The sequence below is a fragment of the Alternaria infectoria genome (genome assembly GCF_024043175.1).
Source record: "Alternaria infectoria strain BMP 0036 chromosome Unknown scaffold_1, whole genome shotgun sequence".
In the NCBI taxonomy this organism is placed as follows: Eukaryota; Fungi; Ascomycota; class Dothideomycetes; order Pleosporales; family Pleosporaceae; genus Alternaria; species Alternaria infectoria.
Window position 1 is genome coordinate 865,381 of NW_026250690.1, and position 21,914 is coordinate 887,294.

General features: G+C 51.8%; 7 protein-coding genes across 7 annotated transcripts; 3 read left to right on the plus strand and 4 right to left on the minus strand.

The window, feature by feature from the left end:
* Positions 1 to 1,843: 1,843 nt before the first annotated feature.
* On the plus strand, positions 1,844 to 4,242 carry J4E92_000328 (uncharacterized protein; the record flags this gene model as incomplete). The annotated part of the gene is made up of 2 exons (XM_051491746.1): positions 1,844 to 2,068; positions 2,134 to 4,242. The coding sequence occupies 2 exons, from the start codon at positions 1,844 to 1,846 to the stop codon at positions 4,240 to 4,242; spliced, it is 2,334 nt and encodes a 777-aa protein (XP_051357258.1).
* A 228-nt stretch (positions 4,243 to 4,470) lies between these two features.
* J4E92_000329 (uncharacterized protein) lies at positions 4,471 to 5,225 on the minus strand (the record flags this gene model as incomplete). The annotated part of the gene is made up of 4 exons (XM_051491747.1): positions 4,471 to 4,634; positions 4,749 to 4,838; positions 4,905 to 5,012; positions 5,081 to 5,225. 4 exons carry the CDS (start codon positions 5,223 to 5,225, stop codon positions 4,471 to 4,473), a joined length of 507 nt encoding a protein of 168 aa, XP_051357259.1.
* Positions 5,226 to 6,723: 1,498 nt separating this feature from the next.
* On the minus strand, positions 6,724 to 8,655 carry J4E92_000330 (uncharacterized protein; the record flags this gene model as incomplete). The annotated part of the gene is made up of 2 exons (XM_051491748.1): positions 6,724 to 8,237; positions 8,511 to 8,655. The coding sequence occupies 2 exons, from the start codon at positions 8,653 to 8,655 to the stop codon at positions 6,724 to 6,726; spliced, it is 1,659 nt and encodes a 552-aa protein (XP_051357260.1).
* Positions 8,656 to 10,655: 2,000 nt separating this feature from the next.
* On the plus strand, positions 10,656 to 11,198 carry J4E92_000331 (uncharacterized protein; the record flags this gene model as incomplete). Its single annotated transcript, XM_051491749.1, has 2 exons — positions 10,656 to 10,824; positions 10,876 to 11,198. 2 exons carry the CDS (start codon positions 10,656 to 10,658, stop codon positions 11,196 to 11,198), a joined length of 492 nt encoding a protein of 163 aa, XP_051357261.1.
* An 814-nt stretch (positions 11,199 to 12,012) lies between these two features.
* J4E92_000332 (uncharacterized protein) lies at positions 12,013 to 14,571 on the plus strand (the record flags this gene model as incomplete). Its single annotated transcript, XM_051491750.1, has 4 exons — positions 12,013 to 12,017; positions 12,106 to 12,499; positions 12,546 to 14,151; positions 14,204 to 14,571. 4 exons carry the CDS (start codon positions 12,013 to 12,015, stop codon positions 14,569 to 14,571), a joined length of 2,373 nt encoding a protein of 790 aa, XP_051357262.1.
* A 1,375-nt stretch (positions 14,572 to 15,946) lies between these two features.
* Positions 15,947 to 17,271, minus strand: J4E92_000333 (uncharacterized protein; the record flags this gene model as incomplete). Its single annotated transcript, XM_051491751.1, has 2 exons — positions 15,947 to 17,104; positions 17,167 to 17,271. 2 exons carry the CDS (start codon positions 17,269 to 17,271, stop codon positions 15,947 to 15,949), a joined length of 1,263 nt encoding a protein of 420 aa, XP_051357263.1.
* A 736-nt stretch (positions 17,272 to 18,007) lies between these two features.
* Positions 18,008 to 20,019, minus strand: CLA4 (Protein kinase; the record flags this gene model as incomplete). The annotated part of the gene is made up of 5 exons (XM_051491752.1): positions 18,008 to 18,283; positions 18,334 to 19,210; positions 19,259 to 19,487; positions 19,535 to 19,754; positions 19,807 to 20,019. 5 exons carry the CDS (start codon positions 20,017 to 20,019, stop codon positions 18,008 to 18,010), a joined length of 1,815 nt encoding a protein of 604 aa, XP_051357264.1.
* Positions 20,020 to 21,914: the final 1,895 nt, after the last annotated feature.

A 21,914-nucleotide genomic window follows, 5' to 3' on the forward strand; every position in this document is an offset into this window, starting at 1 on the left:
GCTCTCGGTTGATGCGGTGCTGCTTTCACCATCACCCTCCACTGAACCAACAATGCCATCAACAGCCGCCTCATCCTCATTCGCGATACCCATGCCTCCCCGCCAGCTCTCAGCCAGCTCCCTATCGTGTTCATTCAGATCCGTAGCATCAAGCTCCTCAGCCAAGGAACGCGGCGACGGCACCGAATTGTAACGAACGACTGAAGGTGTCAAAACTTCATCCGAATGTCCCCTCCACCAAACAATCTCCTCTTGAAAGTGGGTTACAACACCCTTGTATCGTGCACGAGGACTTTGCAGCCGGCACCACGTTTTCTCGAATTCCTTCCACAGCGCGGCTTGCCTGATTCTTTCGCCAGTACCGGCCCATAGCCCAATTGCTCTTTCTCCACATGCGTGATCTTGGACTTTTTTCTCGTACTCGGTGACGAGATTCTTCATCTCTTGATCGCATGCCAGCATTGCTTGGAATAGGTACTCGTGTTCTAGACTTCCGTACATAACATTGTGGTACTGGTATTGTCGCTGTATATCTTCGTGCAGGGTCGTGGTTAGATCTTCGATGATCTTGAAATGCTGTAGCGTGCGGGTGTGCAGTGGCTGAGAAGAGTCTGGATGTATCTCTCCCATTTTGTTTCGTTGGTTGGTGAGATTGGATGGTTGGGAACGCGGTGAATGGTGACGAAGTATGTGTTTTGTGTTGACGAGCGTAACAGCAACTGAACTCTCTTAGTATTGAGCTATAGAGACTTAGTATGTTGGAATGTGCGTGTCTGTGGAGATTTTGGTGAAGCAAGAGAAGACTACGAAACCCTTGTATATCAAGAAATTGCAAGAATATTCAGCTTCGCTACCAAGTTAAAGCTACCATATAACCATGCATACATTTCAAACGTTTGCTTCTTGTTTGACCAATATGCCTTGAGCTGAAAGAAACCAGGACCATGACTTGGTTGTCCAGAGAAACTCGCATGGTACAGATGCACATTGGGCCAATGGAGTTGACGTTGTTGGTAAGGAGGCCTACCCAACTCCTGGTATACCAAAGTCATTGATGACCAACTTGTATTTCTGCGTGTGTGCGCTCCACCGTAGCGGTCGTAGCATGAGGCTATCGACCAAAGATCCACACTCTTACTTTTCTACCTTTCGCACCTGTCGCGTGAACCCGACTACAGCCTCAACTTGTTCTTCAGCCGTACCCGTTGAGCACGTGAATGTGGATACGCAAGGCCTGTATGTCTATGACACACTAAGTAGCCCACTCGATTGCAACAGCCATCGCGAAGCTCAGAAGCACGGCCACGAACACTGTTGCCGGAGACATCCAATAGAAGATAAGAAAAAGGCAGGTGTATCATGGGTAGCTCTAAGCATGTCGTGCGAACACAAGAGAAACAAAGATCTGGTAGAAGTCGGGAGAAGCGGTGAAGTGCATGAAGACGATGTGGATGAACGTTATCGTGGTGTTTCGTTGGTCTGCAGGGTCGGCCCTTCCTCTCCCGGCGTGTCCGCGCCACCCTAGACCCTGTTTTATCCCCTATCGCTATATTTGGGCGCGTACTCGCCAGCACACGCGCAATCAGCCAAAACGTCACTTCACATTCCTTTCTTCAACTTTCTAACAAACTTCTATTCTGTCTTTGAGTGTCTATTGCGCGTTGATCAAACGAACCTTCCTGTTCTAAATCTTGATTTACACACCGCGACTCTTGTGCGACGCTCCCGAACAATTAATCGCGGTTTCTCAACAACTTGCGCGACATGCTACTCCGGTAACCCGAAACCGATACGATCTACAATCGCCCCATCTGGAACTGTTTGCTGTAACTACGGCTGAACAATGATGGATCGAATTGAAGAAAGATGGAAAGCTCTCGAGGAGAATCATCCTAAGATACGCACGCTTGTTGAGACAGTGAAGCCTTACATTCCGCCGGTCAACTTCATTACGCTTCACTATGCCTACTTCATCAGTGTTACCCTGTTGGGTACACTCATCTTCTGGGGCGCGTCAAACCCATCCAAAAGCATTGGGTGGTGGGACAGCATGTTCATGTGCATGAGCGTAAGTAATTGCCTATGTACGAACTGCATGTGAGAGAAACACTGACTTCGTACACCCATCTTTAGGCCATGACCGCGGCTGGACTCAATTCCGTGAACGTTAGTCAGCTCACCACTTTCCAGCAAGTGGAATTGGCCGTTTTGATGATGATGGGAAGCCAGGTACTGGTTAGCTACTTCACCGTTGCTTTCAGGAAACACATCTTTGAGAAGAGGTTCGAGGATATTGTGGAGGCTGAGAAAGAGAGGCGGAATGCGCGGAAGGGCGAAGTTGGGGCTGTAGTGGGAATGACAGGAGCTATGTTTGGCCTACCAATTATGGGATCATTTGGAGAGAACAAGAAGGGAAGTAAGCCGAAAGCAGAATCCAAGTCGGCCACGCCGCTGGAAACATGCGTGGAGGATATGCCACCCAGTACGCCAATCCAGGAAAACCAAGCGCAAACCGGATTATCGCCAATATCACCTGGTGCAAGAGAAAGGAGCTTGGCCCAGCATGTCGGTTTTCTGGATCCCATACGAGAACGCGTCTCCCATGAAAGACCCATGTCAGCAACGACAACAGGACATTCAATCTACAACGTGCAGAGTCACCAGAGCTTGTCGAAACGTCGCCGCTCACTAGCCGAAGAATCTGGAGTAGGCGATAGCTTCAACGTGAAGACCTTCGTCAACGAGCAAAAGCGCAACATTGGCCGCAACGGGCAGTTCTTCAACCTATCGTCAGATCAGCGAGAGTACCTGGGGGGTGTTGAGTACCGCGCGCTGAAGTTCCTCTCCATGTTCGTACCAGCCTACTTCATACTCTGGCAGTTCTTCGGCGGAATCGCACTAGGGGCCTACATGTCCGTCTACGAAAGAGAAGCGTGCGCTGTGAATGCGCAGAATCCTTGGTGGGCTGGCATCTTTCTCGCTATTTCTGCGTACAGTAACGCCGGCTTTACGCTACTGGACGCAGGCTTTATACCCTTCCAGTCCTCATACTACGTCCTCGTCATCGTAACGATCCTGTCGCTCGCTGGACCAGCAGCCTTTCCTGTGTTTGTACGCTTCCTTATCTGGAGCATGTCCACACTTCTCGATCTCTTCTCCAAAGACAAAGAGTATGGCGTATGGAAAGAAGGCTTCGATTTCATCCTCAAGTTTCCACGACGTGTGTATACCAGTATGTTTCCTGCGCGAGACACCTGGTTGTTCATCGCAACCTTCGGCTCTTTTGTGACAGTAGACTGGATCTTGATTCTGATTCTCAGTATTGGGAACCCGACGCTAGAAGTCATACCACTCGGGCAGCGCATCTTCATCGCACTCTTCGAAGGCTTCTCGATTCCAACTGGAGGCTACGCTATCGTCTCGCCCTCGGGAATGTACTTTGACGTACAGGTCCTGTGGCTCGTTGTCTTCTACACCGCGGCGTACCCTCATATCATCACTATGCGCAAAACCAATGTGTACGAAGAACGCTCATTGGGCATATACGAGGGCGATGAGGCTGAGCCGGAACAACTCCACTCGGCGTCCAGCTCACTCTTCGATGTCGACGCCGCGATGCCTGCTCTGACCACCGCGGTATCACAGTCCGAGAAAACGTCTCTTGCGCCTATCAAGTCTCTCGGCAAAGTCGGCCGTCGCGGCACTGCATTTGTAGGACGTCAACTTCAGCACCGCATGACAGCCTTTCAGGGTGTCGGTGTCGCCAACGTGCCCGCGGCCCCTGCGCCCTTAAAGCGAGCAGTGACTATGGACTTTAATCGAATGTCGATTCATTCCCTCAACTCGCACCCGCCAACTCGACCTCCTTCCCTCATCAGCCAGCAAGTTCGCGGCCAACTGTCGCACGATGTATGGTGGATAGCCTTTGCGCTCTTCCTCATCGCGATCATCGAAACACACCACTCTATCGAAGACCCGCGTACATACAGCGTATTTACCATGTTATTCGAGATTGTGAGCGGATACACAACTATTGGAATCAGTATCGGGTTGCCGGATCAATCGTACAGTTTCAGTGGTGGCATGTACACAGGAAGCAAGATTGTTATGATCTTGGTTATGTTGAGGGGTAGGCACAGGGGTTTGCCTGTTGCGCTTGATCGCGCTGTCAGATTGCCAGGGAAGAAACTGGCGGAGATGGAGGAGGAGGATGCGGAGATCAGAAGCATGTTTTCTCAGTGAGCGAATGCGATTCAGCGAATAGCGATTTCTTTGAGCCTGGTCAATAGATTAGCAAAAGCAATGGACGTAATTCCGGAATCAGTCACACACGCTGGACATTATTCGGAGAGATTAGATTTCATTGAATTCGTCAACCAACCAACTACTCAGAGCAGCAGCAACGTCCACTTGATAAATTACCTCCACACCACCCATAATCCCTACTACCAAGCTTTGCAACGACCATATCTACAAGCCAAGTCCAAGAGCCGCGAGCAAACCACCAAGTCCCAAAGCCGCAGAAGCCATGTTGGCGGGTGCAGCATTGCCCGGGCCATCGCCGGAACCAGCAGCACCCGTACCCGAAGGACTGTTACCAGTGCCAGAACCACCAGAACCGGAAGCACCCGTCGCTGAAGCGGTGTTAGACGGCATACCAGAAGGACGCGAAGCAGTCCCCGACATGCTTGTCATGGGACCGGGACCGCTGGAAGAAGCGTTCGAAGCGTTCGGAGCGGCAGACGTACCGGAAGCAGAAGCCGGAGGTGCTGTAGAAGCGGCGGATGGGTTGTAGGACGTTGTGGTGAAGGCGCATTCACGGACGATGTCGTTTACGTCTGTGTAAGTGTTAGTATGGGGGTTGAGAAGGGGGTTGTAGGTAGGGAGTGGAAGTCAAGGCGTACCATTGTCCATCTCTCCTCCGTTCTGCATGATGCATGCTGCGCAGAGGGGGACGGCAGTGTTTGCGTTTTGGCCGTTGCAGATGCATTGGCGCTCGGCCATGTCGTCGTCTACGATGTAAAGTTAGTATCTAAATGCTCACTGGCTTGGACTGAGTCCTTCTTTCAAGGGAACTTACTGGTGCTGGTGTCACAGTCGCGTGTCAGTCTAGTGACGGAATCGCAAACGCTGCGGCACTGCATGGGAACATCGTCCTGGTCAACGTCCTGAGCAAGGCCGATGGCCGAAAGGGCAAAGACAACAGCGAGCTTCTGGAAATGCATTGTTGTGGTAGGTGTTGGTAGTAGTAATCTTAAGCGAGAGTCGTAGAGTGTTGTATTGTTGTTGAGTAGTGAAGACTGTGGATTGTGTTGGTGATGTCCTTCATCGTGGGAAGTATGGGGGAACTATATACCAGCGGAAACTGCTCGCGTGCCTACTTTCCCTTCTCAGACGGCCTTGCATGCGCATCCAATCAAACGCTGCTGTTCCTAGAACAGGCGCAGGGCTGACATCACAACGGGGGGATTACGTCTGACAGCAGACTCCGCCCAGCGCCCCATCCAACATCGGGCCGTTGTCGGTTATCACGGGTGGAGGTTTGCCATGGGGTAGATGGGGATCAAGGCCTTGTCGCCAGACGTCCAAGCATGGAGTTAGATGGCGTGCCAAGCCTCCGTCGCTTCCTAGATGCTTGGCGGGTGAGGTTATTGGGCTGCTTGTCCAGGACGATCGTCTTGTGTCGCACGCAGCACTGCCTGCCGCGACGCGACAGCTCTGCGAACAGCACACACGCCTACGCGTAGCCAAGTCTTCAAGAGAAAGTTACAAGAAACGTCTAAAAAAAGCAGGATACACCACATGTCTTGGGAAATAAGTGGTTCTTGGCCACCGTCAACTTGAGAATGCGGAGAACTTGTGGGTTGCGATTAAGTGATCAATGCAATCCTATTGCATGAGGTCACAGTGATGTGGATCGAGTCAGGCCTCTGTTCGAGTAAGGAAATCCTCCCCGCTCCACCTGCCCGTCGAAGCGTTGGGATCCTGATCTGATCAGGCTTTTACCAAGCTCTTCGGATGTTCCTGCCAAGTGTGAGCCAAGTGAATAATGCACATGTTCCATGCTCGCACCGCCATCGATTACGTGGTGGGCAGTCGCACGTCGTGTGAGGCTGTAAAGATGACCTGGTTTCTATCTTTGTTGGAAACTTGCAGAAATGTCGCATGGGAGTACGTACAGTGGCCAAGGAATAGCGAGATGAATATATGTTATTACCGAAATATGACAATATAGATGGTATCTTGATGCGCCGCTATGCTACATGCTATGTGAAATGGACAGAAGTGTCAAACTTCAGTCCAGACGGTCAGTACAACGCCAAACTCCCATGACAGTTGCCTCGAAGGGACAACTCCGAGAGAGCCCTGATACTGTGCGCCGGTGCGACACGCCGCGCTGCAGAGATTTGCTCTGCAGAAAGCTACGGGCGATTGATCAACACCGGCGGTGGGTATGAATCGTGGCTGTGCGCATGGGAGTCATGCTGACTTACGAAGAAGCTCGTTTCTTATGAGTTGCACCCAACACTCGGAGTCTACACCGAGAATGTACACTCTGCTGTGTTCGACATCGACACATCATCGAACATAGCAAGGTGTACATCTCCAAGGTGCGAGAGTACAACTCATAAGAACGAGCTTCTTCGTATGGGAGAGCCTTTGGTGACTACCTGTGTAGGAGACGAAAGCCGAATCTCGGAATTGTCCGGAAAGCTCGGGACTTCACGAAGCGATGTCGGGTGCTTTGCCGCCGCTGGGCGTAATGGGCCGCGACCCTGACACGAAGCCCCGTGATCCTTTTCTAGGCGCTGACTGGACAGGTACGCGCATGGCATCCTCTGGCTTAAGTTCTCCAGTGAGCCACTGACCCATGTGCGTTTGCCATCTCCTGAGATCCTCTGCTTTTGTTGCTTCTCTTAGCCTCCTATGCCGCACCAGTCTCTCGGCAACCTGTTGAAGAACGATCTTAGGAGGCCGATATTCAGTCAGGCCTCCTGGACTAGCAATATTATCTCTCTCAAGATATGCTCTTGTCGCTTCCTCCATAGTTGAAAGGGTTTTGCCACCAGGAACTTCTTTCCTTTCGTTTGTTCGGGGGTTCGTCCATGGTCCCTTCACCCAATTGTCGAGTGGTAGGCCTTCAAGCCCTTTGTCGACATTGAGGCGCTTATACCATCGATGCTCTCCTTTAGCTATTGTTCGCATCATCTTATGACGGTCTTCACCCTCGGTATATTTGATCAAAACATTCTTGAAAACAGCCAACTTCTCGCTCCACTTCTGCAGTGCCTTGACTTTGCCCAACGGACCAGGCCAGACTGCCGCGAATCCGTCATTCGAGGTATCTGGTCGTCCGGTTCCGATAGAAAGCAACAGTCCTGGCTCCGTGTCGTCGCCCTTCAGCGAAGCGTGTTCACTATAGGCAGCGTAGGAGGGATTGTTCTCGCGAATTCCTCCATCTTTGAAGCTCATTCGCTTTTTGTTCTTGCCGCTACCAATATCGGCCGTGAGCATCTCGAAGTAGAAAGGGGCTGCTGAAGTGGCCCGCGTTACCTGCCATATCTTCAACTTATCGGCACCGGCGTTGTAAGACGTGACCCAAGGTGGAGCGATGTCGGGGTCGTATTGATGGTTGTATGAGCGGAGGAGGTAGGCTTCATCGATTTGACCGGAGTGGGTGGCTGTGAGGCAGATCGATTGACATATCCGCTCTGTTGGCTTGGCTCTGACTGAGGGCGCACCACTTGACCATGTAGTTGAACTTTGTAAGGAGCCTATCCCTGACTCTTGTACCGGTACTACCCCTGACGTATCCTCTTCCTCCAGAACCCAAGGATGCCAGTCGTCTCCTGTGCAGCTCTTGTGCTCCTTACAGTACTGCTTCACAATATCTCGCACGGCCTTCTCCAACGGCTCGTGGTGATATTTGGTAGCAAGTGGCAGCACACTCCTTTTATGCCCAAAAAGCTCGTGTCCTACTCTGCGGTATAATTCGAGACACTGTGGTACGCTCATCCGTAACCTAGCCAGCATAACGGCTATGAGGCCGCCCGTGCTGGTTCCGTACATGTAGTCGAAATAATGACATGGCAGTAGCTCGTTTTCGTCGAAATCGATTCGTTCGCTGCCTTCTACGGGGCCTTCGTCTGCTTGTATTCGGCGTTCGGCTTCGGCGATTTCGTGCATGAGGCGTTGGATGATCAGGAGGCTCGAGTAGCCGCGAATGCCACCCCCATCTATCGACCATGTTAGTATCTATTCCTCGTAGCGTTGCGCGCATTCGTCGCGCTACCACCCCATTCAAGGAAAACGCCGAGCACCCTGGAGCCTACGTTGACGTTGGGTCGCCTACTTTGCAAGTTTATATGCTGATGTAGGCTCCAGGGTGTTCGGCGTTTTCCTTGCATGAGGTGCCCTCGCGAGAAGACCCCTCAGACTTGAGCGCGAAAGACCGAGAAGGTGCTACGCCTGCTGGGCCCTTCCCCACATAACGAACCAACTTGACGTACCTAGCGTGAGTATCAAATCCTCCCAGCAATTCTCTTTGGTAACGTTCATCTTCCAGGTTTCTCCAGTCTTGTCCTGCTGGGTCGCACTGGTACCCGTCGTCCTTATACTCAGCGGCCTCGAGGCCGGCTCGGGGGGTTGCAACATGACGGCTCGCGCGCTTGGTGTGTTCACGATGACGCCAACCCAGGAAAACGCTAAACACCCTGGAGTCTACGTCGACGTTGGGTCACCTACTTTGCAAGGTTTTGTCTTGATGTAGTCTGCAGACCTGTTTAGCCTTTTTCTTCGATGGCGGTTTGGGACCTACGTAGGTAGGGTATGGAGCCTTGCACAAATCGCGCACTGATGATCAGGCTGTGGACGTAAGGATGTAACGGATCGACGCAGGATAGAGTGGATATACATAAGACTGCGGAGAGCCTCCTGACAGCTCTCCAAGGCTGGCGCGTTCCTGCAAAGGGCGCGACGGTCTGCTGCAGGCTGGTGGATGGGTGGGTCCCGAGGTCGCGGGAGTGGCTGACTCTGCGCCTAACGAGGGACTCTGCGAATACGACGAATTAGGAGAACGGATTCGCGACCGAGCCACTGCTAAGCCTTTGGGGTCCAATAGAGCGCTGGGGCTTGTTTCTGATGGCGTTGTAACCCTTGAGCTTTGTTATGACGGAGTGATCAGGGGAATGATAAGTTTGTGTGACGGTAGATAGAGCGATGAGATCCGCCGGTCCTCCCGCAATCCTACCCACAGTTTGGGATCGCGACGACAACTAGAGTGTGACTTTGCTGGTATCCGAACAGTTTGCTTTACAGGCATGCAGTTTCGCGTAGTTGCCTACGCCGAGCTGAAATCTAGGGCGGTGTACGAGTAGGCGGAAAGGCATTGCTCCAAGCTGCAGTCCTCCTCGAGCAAACCAGAGCCTCCAGGGGTATGAAACGGAGTCCAGAGTGATGCTCCCTTGTGATACTGGTGGTGGGCGAACGACTCTGTCGGACGGTGTAGTAGGAGCGAAGAACGTCCGAAAGAGTCACCTGAATGGCGTTCTGGCGTCGCAGAGTTGCAGGTGATGCACATGTTGTATGCTTGCTAGTCCGCGCAAGTTTCGCCGTTGAGAAGTCCAAAGGCGATGTGTCATATGTAGAGCAGTAGAATGAGTCAAATGGTCGATTTGAACTTGAGTAGGTGTTTGGTTGGGGATACCTGGTCTCGGCATACTGGAAGGGTTCGTTTTTTGGTTCGTAGCAGGCTCTGCCGTTGGCCGACCGAGTTTCTCCTCACGAGACAACGGTTTTCGTCTCATGTTGTGCGAGACGAAAGAAACGCCACATGACCGAGGAGTTAGTACGCCCGTACTTTGCTTGTGTATAGCTCTTGCCTCAGGAACGATTCACTGCTTCGCACTAGGCCAATCACGGCAGTCCACAGCACAGCCGCATCGTGAACCAATCAGCGAGCGATTCGGCCGAGCCCGACATCATCTTAGCACAGCCACGGGGCGCGGCAGGTCCGTGTGCTACGCCCGCCCAACTTTGTGGATAAGGATCCACTCCTTCTGTAATACAGTTAAGAAATTAATTATAGCACCTTTAGCAGCTTTGCTATTAATAAGTAAAATAATATAATTATTAAAAGTAGTTATAACTAAGTAATATAATAGATAGAGAAAAGAAAATTAGTTTAGCGTATTACTTTTATACTTACTACTACCTACGTAACTATAATATAGCTAAAAGAGCTCTATAGTTTATAAAGATATACTTAAGATACTATTAACTAAACTATAGTTTTACTTTATAAAAAAAGAATAGCTTATATACTTAAATATTAAGGTTAGAATAGGCTAGAATAGACCTAGTAGTAGTAGTAGTAGTACGCCCGCCCAACGCTCTCTTGCGACCCAGGCCATCACCCCACCGGCTCTTGCTCTGTATTTCCACTCACACGACTGACCACTGCCCTCGCCTATACAAGCACCTTCCACCAGTTTGTAGGACCACAAACATTTCTCAAGCGAGACAAGCACCCGCTCTCGATACCCAACCTTCAGCGTCCACCACCATCACCGCCCACGGCAGCCCTATCCTCGCCTATAGAGACGTCTCAGCCTCACCCTATCCGGAACCGAACCGAAGGAATGTTACAGGAAAGCATGACGTTCAAGTCGGAGTCGACGTCTGGAACCACGTCCAGTAAGGCAAGTAGCCTGTTCGACCTGGACCAGAACTGCGTCAAGTCTATCCTCGTGTACAAATATCGCTCAGGCGCAAAGGGCCTAGATATTAAGACTGAGCGTGATCTCTGCACGGAACTCGACCAAGGTACGTTCTCTGTAGTCCGTTGGTGTGACTTCAACTAAAGGCAGCGTGCAGATCCGTCATTACCCTTCATACGCGTCACAAAGAAGCCTATACCGCGCGGCAACAGTCGGCTTGACATACTCAACGAAGACCTACTCGCCCCCTCGGAACGCGAAAAGTACGCAGAGAAGCCTACGCTTAAGGCTTCCGTCGCAAATGTGGGACTGCCCACGCTCGCCAAGTGGAAACACATGATATTGGGCAGCTACGACGACCTCTACATCGTCTCGCGCTCGCATACCTTGTCGCCTGAGGCGAGCAAAAACAACAGTCCAGAGTCCAGTCAGCACGTCAACTCGTTTCCTAGAGAAGCGGTGCACAGTGACGAGGCCTAGGTGCGTCGCAGGACTGAGCTGGATGCCGTTGGAACAGGCGGTTGGGCGATAGATGTCTTACATCCCTTGCGTCGACAATGACGCTCAGCCTTCACATGACTGCACGCTCTTTACACGACTATACGTTTCTTACCTATCATTACGCGATACCCAACGAGTTCGGCGCCGGATGGAGTTTACATTGTTTGGGTTTCCTTTGTCCTCATGTTGTCTGTCGCTGTAGAGTAGGAACGAAAGTATGTCGCACTCCTCCCGTTTGGTAGTGTGTAACTCTTAATAAGACAACCATGATCTTTAGCTGCTATCTTAATGTACATGGAACTGAACAGTGAAGTTTCAAGCCACCCCTATGTAATGAGTGCTTTTCAGCGCCGAGGAATGAACCGCTGCAAGGGTAGGTTGTCGAGAAACCAACGTCATCACACGTTTGATTCGCTTCTGGCGCATATGCCTGTCAAAGTTCGCAGGAGCGACCTGACCCAACAGGGAAGCGACGTAAAGCTTTTCTCTCCGTGTTGCAGCGAAGGAACACACTGGCTGCATTGTTTGTATACACGTGGGTGGCATCGGACCTTCTAAATGGCTGGGCGCAACGGCAGACCCATCTACGGCTCGTCCAGACGGCACTAGGACACGAAGGCCCACCAAGCCTGCACATGCAAGCGGGGAGCTTCACTCTTGGGCCCGGTCTCAGCGCGCTGGGGCCCTGCATCGACTTCTGAAGCTTCCGCCGCGAGCCTATATTGCTAACACTCCCATTCAATTGCGCAGTTGAACGCCTTCGAGGTCTGCAATTGCACGCAACCCGCCCAGCATGAGGTTCGTAATCCCAGCAATGCACCCGCGCATGCGCCCTCCAATCGTCGCACAGCGGGTGATGTCAACGGAAACTAATGCGCGTATCCAGGTTCGGTCAGCAACTCAAGCAGTCGCTCAACAAGGAGTGGATCTTCTACTACATCGACTACGAGGGCCTTAAGAATTCTCTACGCGTCCACCACATCTGGGATGAGAAGTCGGAGCAGAGCTTCGTCGAGCAGCTCGAGAAGGAGCTCGACAAGGTCTACACGTTCCAGCGCGTCAAGGCCGAGGAGATTATTCGCCGCATAGCAGCGTCCGAGAAGGAAGTCAACGATGCCGTCGCGCGCGCCCAGCAGGACCCCCAGAACGCCGCCAACTACGAGGAAGACTTCGATCTGCTCGAGGAGGACCTGAGCGACATTATCGCCGACGTCCACGATCTCGCCAAGTTTACCCAGCTCAACTACACGGGCTTCCAGAAGATCATCAAGAAGCACGACGTATGTATTGCATAGTTCGCATTGAATCAGTGCTAATTGAGTGTAGAAAAACACCAGCTGGTTCCTCAAGCCCGTCTTCGCCGCTCGTCTGAAGCGCAAGCCCTTCTTCCAGGACAACTACGATTCCTACGTTGTCAAGCTCTCGAGACTCTACGACATTGTCCGCACGCGAGGAAACCCGGTCAAGGGCGATGCATCCGCTGGAGGAAAGCAACAGAACTTCGTGCGCCAGACGACCAAGTACTGGGTGCACCCGGATAACATTCTGGAGCTGAAGCTCATCGTCCTCAAGCACCTGCCTGTGCTTGTGTTCAACCCCAACAAGGAGTTCAACGAGGAAGACTCTGCCATCACATCCATTTACTTCGACAACACCGAAACATGGGAGCTATACCAGGGCCGTCTGAAGAAGACCGAGGGTGCTGAAGCTATACGTCTGCGATGGTATGGAGGCATGTCGAGCGACACTATCTTCATTGAGCGTAAGACGCATCGCGAGGACTGGACTGGCGAAGAGTCTGTCAAGGCGCGTTTCAAGCTTAAGGAGAAGAACGTCAACGCATACCTCCGCGGTGAGCTCAGGCCCGAGCAGATCTTCGAGAAGGAGCGCAGGGAGCAGAAGAGGCCTGAGAAGGACATCGCTTCTGACGAGCAGCTGGCCCGAGAGATCCAGTACCGCGTGCTAACCCGCAAGCTCGAACCCGTTACACGCTCCTTCTACCACCGCACCGCTTTCCAACTTCCCGGCGATGCTCGCGTTCGTATCTCCCTCGACACGGAGCTTACCATGACCCGTGAGGACAACTTAGACGGCAAGAGGCGTGCTGGCGACAACTGGCGTCGCATGGACATTGGCGTAGACTGGCCGTTCAAGCAGTTGCCAAAGGAAGACAAGGAGCTGTTCCCTTATGCCGTCCTCGAGGTCAAACTCCAGACACAAGCTGGAGGAGAGCCACCGCAGTGGATTCGCGACCTCACGTCTTCCCATCTTGTCGAAGCTGTGCCCAAGTTCTCCAAGTACATCCACGGCACAGCCACGCTGAATCCCAAGCGCATCAACTTGATCCCATACTGGTACCCGCAGATGGATGTCGACATTCGCAAGCCTGTTAGTCACAAGTTTGGTATTGAGCGCCCCGGAGCGAGCAACGACATCAGCACCAGCGGTAACCTCGATGACGATGACAGCGAAGACGAAGATGCCGTCATGGGTCTTCCTGGTGCGAACGGCAATGAGGACGATGACCGACTAAGGCGGCTGCGCGAGGCAAGGGATGTCATGGAGCAGAACGAGATGGAAAGAACCCGCGACTACGGCACTCTTACGAATGGCAACGATCCCAATGCGCTGGACATTGAAGAGCGTGTCGCCGCAGGACGCACTCGCGACGAAGATTACCCCATATACGATTCTGACAGCGACGACGAAGATGAGGAGTACGAAGCAGCCAAGAAGCAGGGAGGTCTCCGCTATGCGCGGAAATGGGTAGAACGCACTGCGACCAACGTGGGCTCAACATTGCTTTCGACAGCCGCCACGGTTATCCCCAAGCCAACTCCTACCGACGTTGGTGAGGGAGGTTTCTCCCTTGGTGTACCCTCATGGAAGCAAAAGGGGGAGGTGAAGAGGTTCAAGGCTCCCAAGGGCAAGCGTAAGTTAATCCAACCATCTCATACCGCCAGCCCGAACTAACATAATATCAGGCATCCACGTCCCCGTCCGCGTCGAACCCAAAGTCCAACTAGCCACCGAGCGCACTTTCCTCTCCTGGCTCGAATTCTCTATCCTCATCGGCTCCATTGCCGCTACATTGCTCAACTTCGGTGACCCCCTTGCCTTTGCGGCTGCCTGGGCGTTTACCATCATTGCTTGTATTGCGCTGTGCTACAGTGCAGGCTTGTACCTGTGGAGAGTGAACAAGATCAAGGAAAGGAGAGCGGTTACGTACCACGATCGCTGGGGACCTACGCTGCTCTGCTTCGGATTGTTCTGCGCTGTAGCCGTCAGTTTCGGATACAGATTCGGCAAGGGTGGTGTTGATGGTGGGTTGAAGGGTGACATCAAGGGTTGAGAGAGTTGGGATATCGGAATAAATACATAGCTCATGGGGTTCGACGTTTTGAAGTTGTCACGACTGACGGATGGACGACGGGTCGAAAGATGGTGGGAAAGATGGGAGTGATGCATTATTGGCGTTACGTGTACAAAAAAAGTGTACATAATAATGGGTATTGTTGTACTATTGACCTCTTCTGAAAATCATTGTAAGCAGTGAATGTGTACACATGCTACTTGGCGTGGAAAGACGCATATAAAGCGTCCCGATCGGAAGGCTTGCTGCATCCTTCTTCCATCACACTCTCTTTATTACTTTTCTCAAAAATGGAGTTTGGTATACCCATGTCTGTCTCGCTGTTTCCAAAAGATCTAGGTATCGAGAACATGGCCTGTTTTGCCTGCTTCAGTCGCATCAAAAGGACCACAGAGATGGCCTATGTCTACCTCTGGAAACTACGCTGGCGTGGCCGAAAACCGACTCAAAATATAAAAATGTCATTTTCGGCCATGAAGATGTACGACACAACTTCCGCAGTGTCTGCCTGCCTCCTCTCATAAATGTTGTCGAGAACGCACGCTTGTCTGGGAAACGCTTGAAATGCGCAAATCACTATAAACGCTGCTCTGGTCTTCGTCATTCGACTTCGTTTCTACATCCAGCCTTTTGCTCTTACCCTTTCCAAAATCAATCGAGGACCTCAATATGTCCGCCTTTCTCAAACCCCAAGCCTAATTTGACATGTCTTTCTCCGAGCCTTCGGTATCGAAAGGAACACGATTGCGCAGCATGAGCAATCGTCTGCCTTTTCCGAAAGATCAAGAGATACGAGAACATGTTTCTTTGTGAGCATTCGGCTTCGAAATTTCAGAAGTCAAAATTGATGTGCAGTCATTCACCACGTAGGCCGCTCAGAATCAATGAAGCTCAGAAAAAGGGAATGGAGATTTTGTAAGGAGAAGCGATGACTGAGAATTGATGTACCACGAAGCATGAGCGTAGAAGGGGAGATGCGACCACGGGTATAAAGGCAGACTTTTCTCTGGGCTTGCATCTTCTTTCTTCACTCATACTCCTGCATTTTGTTTATTACCAAAAGTTTCTACAGGGTCGTCAATGTGTGGATTTTCCTATAAACGACGACGACTACGACATGACTCTGAGGGCTCGCTGCTTCTTGTGAACTTATTTGGTGGCATTTGGATTCAAATTTTGTATCTCTTGAGTGGTCTCTCTGGAGAAGATGAGGGTCAAGGAATCACGGAGAACTTGGAGCGCTTGTCTACCAAAAGAGTGAAATAGGATGTTCATGGAATGAAAAGAAGACATCATCTGCATTCTCCAGGTTTCGTGTCCCTTATCAAACATCTTCCGCTATCCACCCCTCCATTCAGTACTTCGGCTTGAACATCAAAGTAGCCATGATCGTCCCCACCTCCGCCTGCAACCCAAACAACTTATACAGCCACTTGATGATAACAAAGAAGCTCTCTGGCTCCCCCATATGCTTGAACCCCTGCACAAACCGTGCCTCCTTTGGCGCCCCATGCATCAACGCAAGATAGTAATCGTCAATCGGGAAAATCTCATCTTCCGTCCCATTCACCAGCAACAACCTCGCACACTCCTGCTTATCCAGCGTGCCATCATTCAGCAACGAGAACTTGCTCATGGCTTCCTTCTTGAAAGTCTTGACGTCGTTGCCATAGCCCCATTTGTAGGCCAGTGTGTTGGCGAGGTCGAAGGGGTACTCGAGGTGATTTACATTGTCCAGCCATTCGGGGGAAAACATGTGGTGGCAGCCGCCGCCGAGGGCGACAACGCCCGCGAGTTTAGAAGCGTGCGTGTGCGCGACGCGCATGGCGTAGTAGCCGCCTGTGCTGAAGGCCCAGATGGCGATTCTCTTTGCATCGAGACGCGGTTGCGTGGCTATCCAGTCGAAGAGCGAGCTGTAGAGACGGTCTGGAGATGTGGGGTCGGACGCCGTGGCTGGACAGTCGCCTGTGCCGGGTATCTCGAGGACGATGGTTGCGACGCCGACACGGCGCCAGCCTTCCATCCATACGGCTAGTTCAGTGCGGTATCCGTCTAGTCCGGTGAAGATGATGAGGGTGGGCACGGGGTTTTCTTTCGATGCGCTTTCAGGGACGAGGTGGTACACGGGTATGTGTTCGCCTTCGTCTTGGTTGCGGTGTTTGTGTGGGATCATGACTTCGTGGACAGGGTGTTCCCGCATTCCCAGGCCTTTGATGCATACTTCTTTGCCTAGTCTCCAGGCTTCACGTTGGACTTCGCTGCGTGGTGCTGGGAAGCGGCTGATGCGGTACACGGCGCTGGATCGTAGGTAGTACTCTGATGCTTTCTCTTTTTCGCCATTCTTCTCGGCTTCTGCGGCTATGGACTTGAGCTTTTCGGCCTGTGGGAAGTAGATTTTGGCGTATTCGTCCCAGTTGTAGGGCTCTTTCATGTCTTTGGATACCATCTCTTTCACTATCGGCTCGAAGTCGGAGGCTGTGCCGAACATGAAGGGGTAGACGCCCATTTCTGCCTATGGAGAATCAGTTGTGAGATCTTCATGTATGTAGTCTGAGTGGCCGGTGATAAACATACAGGCTTCTTCCACTTCGTCTCCCACAGCTGCTCATAAGACTCGTGGTGCTTCGCCGGCGTCTTCAGCTTCTCCTGGATGAAGAACTTGCCCCCTGGTGCCGCCATATTTGATATAGTCTTCCTCTCGATGTAGTGTATATCTAACTTCTTAGTACGACGCAATCTGTATCCGGAGATGTAGCAACGCGTTGACGGAAGGTGGACGGTTGAGATGAAGATGCATCAGTATTCGATTCGAGTATCATATATAAGCTGCCAATCTATTCATAGGCCTCCCGCTCGGCACAAGTTCACGTACGCCGATAATGTTGCGGCAATGGTGTCGCGGTTCACGGTTCGGGCATTAAACGTTGCGGCAGGGCCCGCGGGCGGGGAGCCGAAAACTGAAACCCATTGTCCACATACAGCACGCGATCACACTGTCTTGTTATACTCAGTAATCGGCCCCGGTCTCTCATCACGAATAAAACACGCGACTATGCCTGCACTTGTCCAAGAGGGTGTCTATATACGAAAAGGCTCTTTCTCCTCTTGGAGTTGTCCTTCACGTCGCAAATCACCCAAAGGTATTCTCTGTATTCCGAGCAAAGCGTTCGCAGAAAGTGACTTGGTATATATCTCTGGGGTACATCACAAGAACACTGTTAATTCGGGATTTGAGTTTCTTCGTCCGTCCCAGAGTCGTTCATGTTTTCATATTCAGTTGTCTAGATCTGACACATTCGTGAAACATGGCTCATGATCCGTATCCATTCCTATGATTGCCAAACCACCCCATACGCCAGTAATGCTACGTTGAAACTATTTGTGTGCTGAATTGCATTAGCAAACTTCAATTACATCAGACTAAGATGGACTTACGAATGCCCTCAGTGGGCTTGGGCGTTACATCGACGACCTCCGCTGCGGGCGTCTTGACCTCGATAATGTCCTTCATGAAGGGAAAGGTGAGCACCTCCTTGATGGAGTAGTGGTCGGTCAAGAACATGACTAGACGGTCGATGCCCATACCCCAACCACCGGTGGGTGGCAGACCGTACTCGAGCGACTGACAGAAGGTCTCGTCAATGAGCTGTGCTTCGTCGTCACCAGCCGCCTTCTGGTTCGCTTGCTCTTCCTATGTACATGTCAATATGCGTCTCCTCAATGCAAGTATCTGGAACTTACGAATCGCAGACGCTGATCGAAGGGGTCGTTAAGCTCAGTATAAGCGTTGCAGATCTCCTTCTTGCATACAAAGGCCTCGAAACGTTCGCAGAGACCAGGAATATCGCGGTGGTATTTAGCAAGTGGCGACATGACCTCGGGGTGACCGATAATGAATGTAGGGTTGATAGCAGTCTCCTCGATGAACTCACCAACCAACTTGTCAATCATTCTTGAGTTGGTGCGAGGTTCTGAGCAGTCGACCTTGACCTTCTTGAGTACATTCTTGAGGAACTCGTTGGTCTCGGCAGTGTGTAGTTGATCCGCTGGTGGGAACTTCTCGCCGGTAGCCTCCTCCAATGCCGGAATCATCTCGACTCGCCTCCATGGCCTTGCCCAGTTGACGTTGTAGACCTCGCCGCTCTGAGTGTGGTAGACGGTCTCGTATCCGCCTGTGACCTCCTTGACCAGCTCGCTGACGAGCTCCTCGGTCATGTTCAGGACGTCGTTGTAGTCGGCGTATGCCATGTAGAATTCGCAGGTGGTGAACTCGGGGTTGTGGGTAAGATCGATACCCTCGTTACGGAATTGACGGCCGATCTCGTATACCCTCTCCAGACCTCCAACTACAAGCTCCTTGAGGTATAGCTCGGGTGCGATACGCATGTAAAGCTCCATGTCGAGTTCGTTGTGGTATGTCTTGAATGGTCGCGCAGTCGCACCACCAGCAATCTTGTTCATCATAGGCGTCTGAACTTCCAGAAAGTCCCGTTCGTCGAGGTACTTGCGAACAGCCTTGATAATCCTGCTCCGAGTGATGAAGGTGTTGCGTGTTGAGTCGTTCATGATGAGATCGAGGAATCGGTTACGGTGACGTTGCTCCTGGTCCTTGTAACCACTGTACTATGTAAGTATCACCATCGCTAAAGTTTTGAGCTGAACTCACAAGTGCTCCGTCGGCAACATCCTCAAGCAGGGTGTGAGAAGGATCACCTCGCGCGCGAAGATACTTAGCTCACCCTCACCACCCTTCTTGGGGCTGGTGCGACCTGGGTATCCGATGACGCCGATGATGTCTCCTCGCTGGATGTTCTCATGCTGCTTCTCGAAGGGTACGTCTGCCTTGGCTTCCTGCAATTGACACATGACCTGGATGTTGACACCCTCAGCCTTGCCTGGATGTTATCAGCTATGAAAGTATTGTTGTATCCGATGTACGCACAAACGTAGAAGTGCAGCGCGTTGGAGGCAGAGCGCTGTGTCATGACGCGGAGACCGATGCGAATCTCCTTGTCGGGCTCAGTCTCTCCCTTCTTGAGGTGCGAGTAGTCGCGAACATAGTCGGCGAGCTTGTAGTTGGTGTGGAACTTGTGCGGGTACGGGTTGGGTTGCTTGGAGGCGCGGAGAGCGTTGATCTTATTAGACCGGATCTCGAAATATTGCTGCAGTTGGTGAGTAACCAGATCAGTTGAAAGAGGCAAGTTCGATGCGCACGTTTGGGTTCAATTCCTCGACATCGTCCTTCTTCTCCTTCTTGGGCCGCGCAGGTAGCGACGCCTCCTTCTCCTTCTTCTTCTCGTCCTTCTCGCGCTGCTTCTGGCGACGCTTCAGTTCACTCTTGGAGATTTTCTCGCCGGTGACTGGGTCGGTGTGCAAGTCCTTGGTCTCGGCAGCCGGTGGCTGTTGTGCAGCTTGTTCGTCGGCCATTGTTGCGATGTTCGGTGGTGCTCGTGTGGGCTGCGCGACGAGATATATGCCCCGCCAACTTTTTGATTTGACTCACCCCGCCATTGACTGGCAACCCACGGGAACAAAGTTTTTCCATCCGGCTATGGGGACTCATACCTCACATCACCGCTGCACTCTTGTGTGGTCATGAATGCGTTAGAAATACATACTACTGTAGACATGGTGCCCACAGCGTTGCAGGCATCGCACGTGTATCAATTCATCCTTTCACCCCGCATGCGACAAATGCTAGACAGGTTCTCGTCATTTCGATCTGAAACACGAGACAGCCATAGCAGTTGTCAACTATTCCAGATTTTCAACAAAGTTCGTGGTAGTATCTGTAATGCAGCCTCAGGTCAAACTGTGTTACAAATTACAACACACGGTGTCAGGCTTGACCAACACCACAGTACTTCTTATCTGACTTACTCGAAGATGTCCGAGCAGAGCTTCGTCGTCATCCAGACTCTACCCGAAGATTCCACGATAAGGGGACAATTCACACGGTCCATGCCCGAATATAGCCCCCAAGGATCTTCTAGTGGCCGCAATATGCGCAATACGAAGAAGACGCGCAGCATTGGGCATCTACGGCAGCACATCTTGCGTCACCTTAGCGACGGGATGAACAGTGGGAACAGATCATCTCGAGACCCTGTGAATCCCAAGATGCTGCCACGGGAGGACCCTGTGTTCGCCACTCTTGACAGCTGTCGATGTTGGGCTTCTAATATCCGGGCCAAGTCCGACCGATACTCTCTTCTCCGCTTTCTGACGCGCAAGCAATGTGAGTTTTCTTAGGCAAACTCCTGGGTGGAACCTTGATTGCTGGAATTTTGACGTAAGTTCTTACCTTGTGGCCGTCCATCCACGGTCGTGATGCTGGCCCCGAGAACCTCCTGTTGAAAAGCCAACTCATCTCCCCGCACTTTCATCAAGTTTAGTGAGACGACTAGAAATAGTTACCATGGGAATCATAGACAGGGCGACAGTCCAGCAGATGTTACCGTAGTGACTGAACAGGGCGACAAGCCACATGGCCTTGACAATAATCAGAGCCACGAAGTAGCGAATCTGAAACACGCGTTGAAACATCAAACTTGGGGTATCATAAGGCTGATGCTCGCTGCAGGTACGGCTAAGGCTGGCTGCAAGACACGTCGCTGTATGCCCATAGCGCGTTTCTCCTTTGACTACCGAGCCAAACTCCAAACTCTGTCGATGCAGTATCGCGTCCTGCGGAACTGGTCGGGATGCAGGCTGCAGGCTGCATCAAATATCATGTTCGAGCGTGTTCATGTCCTTTCCACAGACCACTCTGTGAACCTCCTACTAGATTGAGGGCATGTGATGTTCCCGAGGTCGGCAAGTAGTAATGATAGATGACTGCGTAGATGACTATCTGAGCGCAGAAGGGGGAAGCGTGCCAGAGGCTAAGGCAGGTACGGCGATGATGAAACAGGAAAACATGGCATCCAGAGCGCGTTCCTGCAGTACTGTATGTTGAACGGTAGGCTAGCGGGGATCTTTCTAGTGGAATAACAATGAGGTCGCAGATGCGGCCGCCTGATGCAGATTTGCGAATTCGCGGTATTAGGAAGTTGTTTTTCACCATGACGCGATGATCTTGCCGCATGACAGACGATGTCCACGTGCTTTTACGTCTGATCGATGAAGTAGGTACGATCCGTTACCGCACCTTCCCGGAGATTAGTGGTGAAGTAGTTGCAACCATCACGAAGCGTGGCCTCGAAGAAGGCCTCGTGAGCACGCTTCCCTCGAAGAGACTATCGAGCGGCACACGGTCCGCCTCCTAAAACCACTTACCAACAGCCCTTGTGAGGTTTTAGCGCGTATCATATCGATAGCTC